General features: G+C 41.0%; 1 protein-coding gene across 2 annotated transcripts; it reads left to right on the forward strand.

The window, feature by feature from the left end:
* The first annotated feature begins 559 nt into the window (after positions 1-559).
* On the forward strand, positions 560-8,960 carry LOC143343933 (serpin B4). 2 transcript variants are annotated; one of them, XM_076769345.1, is made up of 6 exons: positions 560-1,048; positions 4,273-4,517; positions 5,169-5,504; positions 5,691-5,947; positions 6,157-6,286; positions 6,408-8,960. In XM_076769345.1, exons 2-6 carry the CDS (start codon positions 4,275-4,277, stop codon positions 7,281-7,283), a joined length of 1,842 nt encoding a protein of 613 aa, XP_076625460.1. In that variant the 5' UTR covers positions 560-1,048; positions 4,273-4,274; the 3' UTR covers positions 7,284-8,960. The 2 variants fall into 2 exon arrangements, with proteins under 2 accessions (XP_076625460.1, XP_076625459.1); XM_076769344.1 differs by having other exon boundaries at positions 564-1,048; positions 4,273-4,565.
* Positions 8,961-9,058: the final 98 nt, after the last annotated feature.

Raw genomic sequence — 9,058 nt, forward strand, 5'->3', positions numbered from 1 at the left:
CATAAGTCAGTACTCGGGGAATTCCATGCATCTGTACTAACTTGGATCCCCTTCAACGTGTGTCGACAGAAGGAGGAAAAAATATAAAGTTTTCGAATAAACACTTTGCTTCAGAGTCAAAGGGAAATATGTATATTGAATAAAATAAGTAATGCAGCACGTGTCGTACTATTTTTAAAATCTCATTTCAAAATGATTAACTTCATATAACATTTCTTTTGGCCTCTAAATTAAGTTCTCGTAGTATTAGAACAATGAACACAAAAATTCTGTATATTCTTAACGTTTTCATAATTAACATTAATTTTTGTTAAAATCGATACAAATTCTAAACTAATACGACTGATTCTCTCCCTAGTACCGCACGTTAAATGCAATCATGTCCTACGTTCCAAAAATCCACGCGCGGGAAAATCCATCTTCCAAGTTCTTCAAGAACGCGTCAACTATCAAAACAAACGCGTGTTCCTCGGAAGCAGCCAATATCTCCCGAGTCCAAACAACGAGCTACGTGTTCCAAAGACCTAATCTCTTGGGAAATCCAGTTGGTCGGTCGACTTTATAATCCCTCTACAGACGGTCATCATAACAGTCGATATCTGGATCACGTCAGCGACCCTTGTAACGACCTGTACACGATTGCTTTCGCGCTCACGACCCGGATGACCATCTCACGGAGAAGCGGCAGGGAGAAATGCAGTAAATGCGATACGAGCAAAGCACAAACGGAGGCCAAAGAGTGAGTCAGTTCAGTCAGTCGCGCCGTGGCTGTTGATCGATACGGACGTGGAGACCGCGATAGTTCCTGCTGTCTGAGGATAACACGAGTCCTCCAGCGCGTTTGACAGTTCCGTTCGAATTTATTGCGATAACCAACGCTCGACGAGTAACGGTCCAACCCGAGATCCAAGCGATTCTCGATCGGTGAATCGTGGTGTTTGAGTGTAATTGAAAGAATACACACTCCGGTGTGTCCGAAGACCCATCGAAGACTTGGATGCGACACTAGCTACACGAGATACATACGCGACAGAAGAAGCTGGAAAAGGTAAACTCAGCGCTCGAGTATATGTCATACACAGGAATAATAAAATTCATTTCTAAGGAAAATATATTGCTTACGTCAGACACAACATTGTTAATACGTTTGCAAACTCATTTATGAATTAGAATCCATTGACTTTAATTAAAACGTTTGGCAAAGGATGATATCGGTAATGGCATGGTTAGAGAAATTAAACACTTTTTATAAAATCAATGCGTACGATCGAATACGCAAATATTATTCGAATGTTGTTGCACTTATATCGGAGGGTTCGCGGAATTTGAGGGAGGTCAGGAATTCAACGATGCGTAGAAACATTTAATGAATAATAAAAGTAAACTAGGCTTGTAATTGCTTCGATTATGTATTGTAACAAACACTGCGTATCGCTATGTTTTGAAAGTTCGAAATCGGTGAAATTTGTAGAGTCGTTATGTACAGAATATTTTACGAAATTTCGTGAACGTAACAATTTGGTAAAACAAGTTTAGATCGCAAGATTGCGGGTTTTATGTGGTTTTGGCGACGTTTTATGAGTAGATATTTCAAAAGTTGTTCCGGAGAAGTTTGAGGCGTTCCACGAATTCAAAAATTTTTTGTTTTCTCCTTCTGAAAAAATGCGACGTGATATTCTTCGTTGATTTCGTTTTGTTTCTCTAGCAATGCACGTTCTGGCACGTGGATGCAAATTCCATGGCCCCTCGACGTTGTACGTTTGCGGAACCAGTTCCGTGAGGACGCACACAACTTTGTTCGCGATTATCGCCACACTAAACGTAATTTTCTCCAAAGAGACGCGTAATCACGGCTTGATTCACGACGCCTTTAGCCAGACAAAAGCCAGCTCAAGGGCGATCCTCGTAATTGGGATATAATTCGGATCAATTTGGCTGTTTATTGTTTTCCAACTATGATTATTTCGCTGCGTCGAGTAATCAAAGGAACACGAGCTTCGAACATAGTCATTCTTGACAATCTTAATTTATTTAATAACGCTTGTAACGCCTGCTTGCAAAAATATGTTCGTAACAATGCTCGTCGATGAGTGGCTATGTATTAATCACTGAAAGTCCTGTTTACATAAGGTGTTTCATTGACCAATTTGTATTTTACTTTCATACTTCCCTCGAATACTGCTGTTTTAATTTAATTTTACTTTTTTGTATAATCGTGTACTCTTCTGAAGTTCCTTTCTATATCATTTAATTAAATTGTTGTCAAGATTGTGGCACGCACAAACGGAAGACCTTGTAATCGTTTATGAGCAAACCGAAATACGAGTTGAATCGATTTAGAATTCGAGATGCGCGATAAGATTGTCGGCAACGCTAAAGCAATTTACAACGTGATTAATCAAGCATCGTTATTTCTTTCCCATAACTATCACCCCTCTGTCTTCGTTTAAGAGGAACGTTAATTCTTGCTCAATGATAGTCGCGTCCAGCGACGACCCTCGCGGATACACTGAACGATGACTAAACCTGTAATGTAGGGTCATCGAGCTTGTGATCTTCAGGGAATTCCTACGGCTGTGTTCGACGCAGCTGAGAATTTATTCGAAAGCAATTTTTTCCTCTAAACGGCTATTTCCTAAGACACGATAAGTAATTAGAGATAGCTCCGGGTGTAATTATAATCCTTGAACAATGGAGGTTCCCCAAAGATTACCGATAGCCTTAGATAGTGCTTTAAATCAATTTCTTAGAGTTCATTTTGTTAGTTTCAAATATTTATGAAGTTATTACTCATTCATTACCTCGCGATTATTATACAGTCATTCGTTAAATATAAAGACAGTTGTTGCAACTCAACAGATGTACGACACATCGCGAACACGATTACAAGAGGTTTAACCTTTACGAATTACCTCAACCTGACACGTTGAATACCACATGGAGTTGCAGTAGCTATCTAAACATTTTCTTGCAATCTCATGACGCAACGTACCGATTTCCTTTTAGAGCTCTCCCTTGCGCCTCGATCTTGACACCTCCCGAGAACCTTGACCTCTTACGACCCTATACAAGGTGCACGCAAGAACTGGTCGTACCTATATAAGCAATAAAGGTAGCGCTTGTACCTACATGCAACTGTATCTAGCAGTCAACGTGTTAATGTCGTCTTAAAATCGTCGAACAGATTGGCTCGAATGTAATTTCTACTACGCATTAGCGGAACGTTTATTGCACTTTAAGCGGTCACGGGTCGTGTATCTTTTCGGGACACGTTTCCATTCGTCTCACGATTAATCTCGTGCAGAGTTAACGTTGGGTGACATTCGATAGTGGGTTTTCCCGCTGGATGATCGTACACTACCACAACATTGCCACCTACAGTGATCAGTGACGCGTCTGCAGCGTCTCGCGTAGCCATAAAACCGCCGGACACTAGTCGATACTTATTGTTCGTTCAGTTGGACACGGGAAACGTATTATATTCTCGTTGTTCACATTAGCGAACGAAGCGCGACGTTTTTGTGAATTGAAACTGCGTTTCGGTCTTTGCCTGATGTAGATTAGCGCCATTGCTTTCACAATCGCTAATGACTGTAATGCCACTTGGCATTGTCACGTCACAATTGTTTTTACGCTTCAAAATACTCCTATAGTCACGCACTTTTTTTGTATTTTTATTATTATTTTTCTATACATTATAAAAAGTTCTTTGTAGAGATAAAATGGCCCGTGCTAACTTGAGTCTGACCTTAGTAAAGAGATACCGATCTAGAATAATCTAATCTTAGCAGAGACAAACTCTAGACTAGCCTGATCCTAATAGTAAGGAATTCAGCCAGACCAATCGAACCCTGATAGACACAAACTGACCTTATTGGAGATAAACGCTAGTCTAGGGCTACTCTATCTTTGGTTGAGATAAACTGACCCAGAGTAGACTAGTCTTTGCAAAGTAGTTAATAGAAATATTGTTGAAATTAATAGAAGCTTAGGATTTGCTTGATTCCACGCTTGAAAAGCATAACGCAGACCATGAAACAGTTTATTATCGTGACATGACCCCGGTTCAGTTTTCGTACTCGCGATAACTAGAAAGTTTGCAGGCATTGCCGGGCGCATGGAAACCCACGATAACGCGCGTAAATAGGAAATTGCTAACGTCGCGTATTCCCACAGGACAATAATGGAACGTGGAAGTTAAACAGCCGTATCTTTATAGAAACACAATGCTGGTTCTCTTCTAATCGACACATTCGAATATTGTTGTTACAGAAATGGCGATCGCGTTGATGTTCTTCGGCCTGTTGGCCTGCAGTTCCGCCCAACTAATCTACCCAGACGAGTACGAGCGGATGAAGACCTCGACAGTCCTACCTCCGAACGTTTATACGACACCTGCCCGTCAATCGAGGCCCTCCGTGATGAGGAACGTGCCAAATATGCAGTCGTACCCGCCACCGCCCGAACAAACTATCTACGTTCCTCAAGAGATTGCAGTCAGTTCATCGCAACCGCAGGTAGATTCAAAATCCACCGAGAATCCGCTGCAGGACTGGGGTGATCACGTAAGCACTCTTCAGAATGTTTAGTGAAAGGTGTTAACAGGATCTTTGAGTAATAATGGCTGGATCTGTTAACGAATCGTTAGGAAGAAAAATCGAATCGTTCAACTTCGCAAAGCATGAGTTGTGCCGAAGACATTCTTCATAAATGATGAAAAGGACGATGATGCAAGCTTTATGGCATTATTAAAACGATTCTTAAACATTTTCTAACGCTCGAACACTACGGGAATACTATTTATCGTTGTTACAACCTATCACAAGAAGATTAAAATCCTCAGAAATGGAGGCTCGATTTCAAGAAGCTGTTGCATAATGTGGATCGAGGAAGTCGCTCATAATTATCGAGTCTTTTTTTTTTGTTTCTTTGACGATGACGCATCGTGGAAGAATATTTATTTCGAAACTTTCGAATCAGCTTTGCATCTGTCACAAAAAATTGTTATTGTTTGTCGTTCAAAAGGAATGGTCAGTCACATCCAGCAGTTAGGTGTTCGTCGAGTATCTGATCGAGACTTACATTTTTAAGTAGAATTCATTAAATAATCATATATCTATTTGTGATTCTCCAGAGGTAATTAGATATGATCATTCAAACTATCGTAGGTGAACAATATCATCGTTAAAGGCGTGACGAAATTCGCGTTGGACATGGAGAGAGAAATCTACAAAACTCGAAGCATGTCGATGATCGACCAGCGAGACAACATTGTCTTTTCGCCGATCAGTCTGGCGACGACACTGGCGATCGTTCTCGCGGGTTCTGCTGGCAGAACCTTCGACGAAGTGTCCAGGGTCCTTGGTCTGGAGGGTGGAGTCGACGTCTCACGGAATTCGGAGGTCGTCCATCAGATGTTCGGCGTACTGTTAACCCAGCTTCACAGTAAAATAGCAGGATCGTCTGGGCCTCGCGTGGACATTGCCACAGCAGCGTTTGTGCAGGTAGAGTTTTCATCTTCCTCGAGGAATTGGAGATCTGTTTCTTGAAACACTTTGAGACACATGCATACGTGAACCTGAAAGCCATCAGCTTCATATTAAAATCTGATTCCACTTTGTTCCGAACTGTTGCAAAAGAAGCATTATGATATCAAATACTCACAAACATTTTGAATAATTCGATGCTAGGATGGATATCCAATACTCCCACAATTCAAGTCGCTCAGTCAAAACGTCTACGACACCGAGGTGATAAACGTGGACTTCGCCAGGAGCGGAAGACTGTCACAGGAACTAATAAACGCGTGGGTGAAACAGAAAACGATGGGAAAGATCACGAGCATCCTGAACGACGCGCCGCATCCAATGACGACCGTCATCCTCTTATCGGCACTGTATTTTAACGGGGAATGGAACCAGCATTTTTTGCAAGGGGCCACTAAAAGGTTCAGTTTTTTTCTCTTCTCGAGAACACAAGAACCTGTTCGCTCAAACTGCTAAATTATGCTCGAAATGATTTAAAGGTCGTCTACGAAAATAAATTGTTCGACATAGCTTCTAGTATTTGAAAAGAATTTTTATCGTCCTTTACACGGTAATTTTCAGAGATAAAAATAAAACAACAGCGATTTATATTTATTTATTGCTAATTCAGGAAACCGTTTTTCATCGAACCAAATGAATCGATCGATATCGACATGATGTACAACGGAGGACCATTTCCCTTCTACGAAGACAAACAATTGGGTGCTAAGATCCTTGGTCTTCCCTACAAAGATCGTGAAGTGAGTAATCCAAGATATCCAATCACTCGTTTATTTTGTTAATTAAATTTGAACCAAGTTGCGTTTCGAGGTAAATATCACGACCCTAAACAAGACATAAAATCGCCTGCAACCTTCTCAGATCTCGATGTACGTGATCCTGCCGGCAGCCAAAGGCGCGAGGGCCCTGCGCAGTTTTCAAAATCGATTAACCGTCGACATCATCGAGAATCTGATAAGAAACATGAGGAACGAGACCTGTATAATCGGTATGCCGCGAATGAAGTTGTCGAGCAGCCTCAGCTTGAGGTCGACGCTCGCGAACTTGGGCCTTACGTCCTTGTTCGATCAGAGAACGGCGGACTTGAGTCTCGTGTCTCAAGGGCTCGGCGGAAGGACGTCTTCGACGGAGAACCCGAGGATCACTTCGCGAATCGACGGGAAGAACAGACCGGATCACATGGTGCGGAGGAACTACTTCACGTACGAGGACAAGTCTCGCGGTTACACCGTGGAACAATGGTCCACTGGATTCTCTATCAAGTCTCGAAAGCCTCGCGATTCCAGGGACACGGTAAAGGGCAAGGACTCTTACAAAGTGGAGGGATCCGAAGCTGGGAACGCCAAGGTGGTGAGCCTCGAAGGGAACAAGTACCGTTTCCAAGATGGAGAACGGAAGAGGAACAGGAGGCAAAGCAGACCGATTGATCAGGACTTTTTAGACTTTATTAAACGTCGTGATTTCCCGTCGTACGGGCTGGACGAGCTCAGGAATAGCGCCACCTTGGTGAACCCGCATCTATTTGCTTCCGACGTTTTGCACAAGGTGGAAATCGACATCACGGAGAAGGGCACCGAGGCCGCGGCCGCTACAGCCGTGCTGTTGGACCGTGATGGAAATCAGAAGAGGCTGGTGGCAAACCGACCCTTCCTGTTCTTTATCAGACACGACACTACGGGGCTCATACTCTTCTGGGGCACGGTGAACGCTCCTACTCCTAACTACGTCGCGACGTAATTTGTGATCGTCTTCTCGATTACCGAGTACACAGGACTGCGGAAGAGCGTTAATCGCGCAGAGGAAATTCTTAGCTTTTAATTAATACTGTTTACTATTGTCGTCATAGCTTCGACCGTGTATGCATCTGTTTTCATGGACACGCTGCTGGTCATGCGGGTGATTAACTAGTTATGCGACTGATACGATACATACTGATCATACGCAAGCAATTCGATACCAAAGTATTTGAGAGATTACGCCACCTCGACGGCGACAACAACAGTGGGTACGTACCTTTACAAATTTTTTTTATAACGATAATATAACGCTATGAATAAAACGCACGATAAGTTTCGAAATTGAAGGGCTGTTCTAGAAATACGCCCTTAATGGCAGACGCGAGCAAAGAAAATGGCGTTGATCTCATTCGCGGTAGACGTCGGTCATTTCGGCTCCAACAGTATTTGAAAATTCAAAGTTGCACAGTATTATTATTTTTTTAATTCCAAAAATTGTGAATCTCTTTTCACCGCGACGGTGGCGTAACTACTTAATGGTAACTATCGAAAGATATCGAAATCTCGGGTACTTGTTATCAGGTTACGATACCGATACTTTTTGAATCAATACTGGTTGATTCCAATACCGTTGGATACCTAGTAATTATCGCTATTATTGTAAATATATCGCAAGAAACAAAATCTAATCGCTGAAAGTAATTGCTTGAAGTTGCAAACTGTTTATTTCGTACCGATTAGATTTTGTTTCTTATTTTCAATGCATTTACAATAGTATCGGTACTAATTCAGTTTATGCAGTATTGACGTTAATATGTGTTCATTACAAAAGTATTGGTATAGGAAATTGATGCGTATCGACACTTTCGTGCAGGTATCAAAACAGTTTGATACAAAACAATACTTTATTTATCTGGTATGAGTAGTAACGATACCGTATTCACCCCATTTCTGAATGAGTAAACGTAGATCGTGCGAGGATTAAATAAAACTTGCTCGACTGGGAGCAGAATGCGATGAGAGGATAATGTGAATGTTTGTGTACGACTTATTTATATCGTTTTCCTTGAATCACTACAGGCTCGGAGTATAATATGCTATTCTGCTACTATTTAATCGCGCTGTAACGATTTATTGAAGGTAAATCTGTATTCCTAACGAAACAGTATTTTCTTGATACTTAACGCTGTCCATATATTAATCCACGTAAAAAACAAATTCTAGCACTATTTGCTGTAAGTTATTAAGAGAATGATTTTATATAATCGTGATAAATAAACGTTTTATAATTATAAGTGTTGTTAATCGCTGTAGTATACACTTAACGACGACTTAATATCAGAAATCATATTCAGAGCGCGCGCTAATGGTCATTTTTCTCTGATTGAATTTCACGTCAGACCATTGCTGCCATACTTTAGAATTAATTTAAAGTTTTATCGGCTCGCCGACGTTCAAAGCATGCAAGGAAATTCATTGTGTTTAGATATGTAAATCTTTTGTTTTATTCAAGGTACTTTACAGTTTATAATACAATGTTGCAATCGAGATTTGATAGAAATAAATTGGAGATCTTACTTTGGACGGCTGTGTAATAATTTACAACATAACGCGTCTATATATATATTTTTACAGAACATGTAACTTTCAGATAATATTAAAGGCTTCTTTCTTTCAATTTGTAATATACCTGTAAGTACAACCGTCTGTAATTAAGTAGCTTTTTCAAGATATAGTACAGTCAATCCTCTTATAATATGCTACTCTGAAATCACA

The sequence above is a fragment of the Colletes latitarsis genome, chromosome 7 (genome assembly GCF_051014445.1).
Source record: "Colletes latitarsis isolate SP2378_abdomen chromosome 7, iyColLati1, whole genome shotgun sequence".
Taxonomy (NCBI): Eukaryota; Metazoa; Arthropoda; class Insecta; order Hymenoptera; family Colletidae; genus Colletes; species Colletes latitarsis.

Bases quoted from the DNA above. Each gene is read 5' to 3' on its own strand.
- LOC143343933 (XM_076769344.1), top strand. From the start codon at position 4,275: ATGGCGATCGCGTTGATGTTCTTCGGCCTGTTGGCCTGCAGTTCCGCC. The intron at 4,566-5,168 runs GTAAGCACTCTT...AAACTATCGTAG, and splicing joins TGCAGGACTGGGGTGATCAC to GTGAACAATATCATCGTTAA. The intron at 5,948-6,156 runs GTTCAGTTTTTT...TTGCTAATTCAG, and splicing joins TTGCAAGGGGCCACTAAAAG to GAAACCGTTTTTCATCGAAC.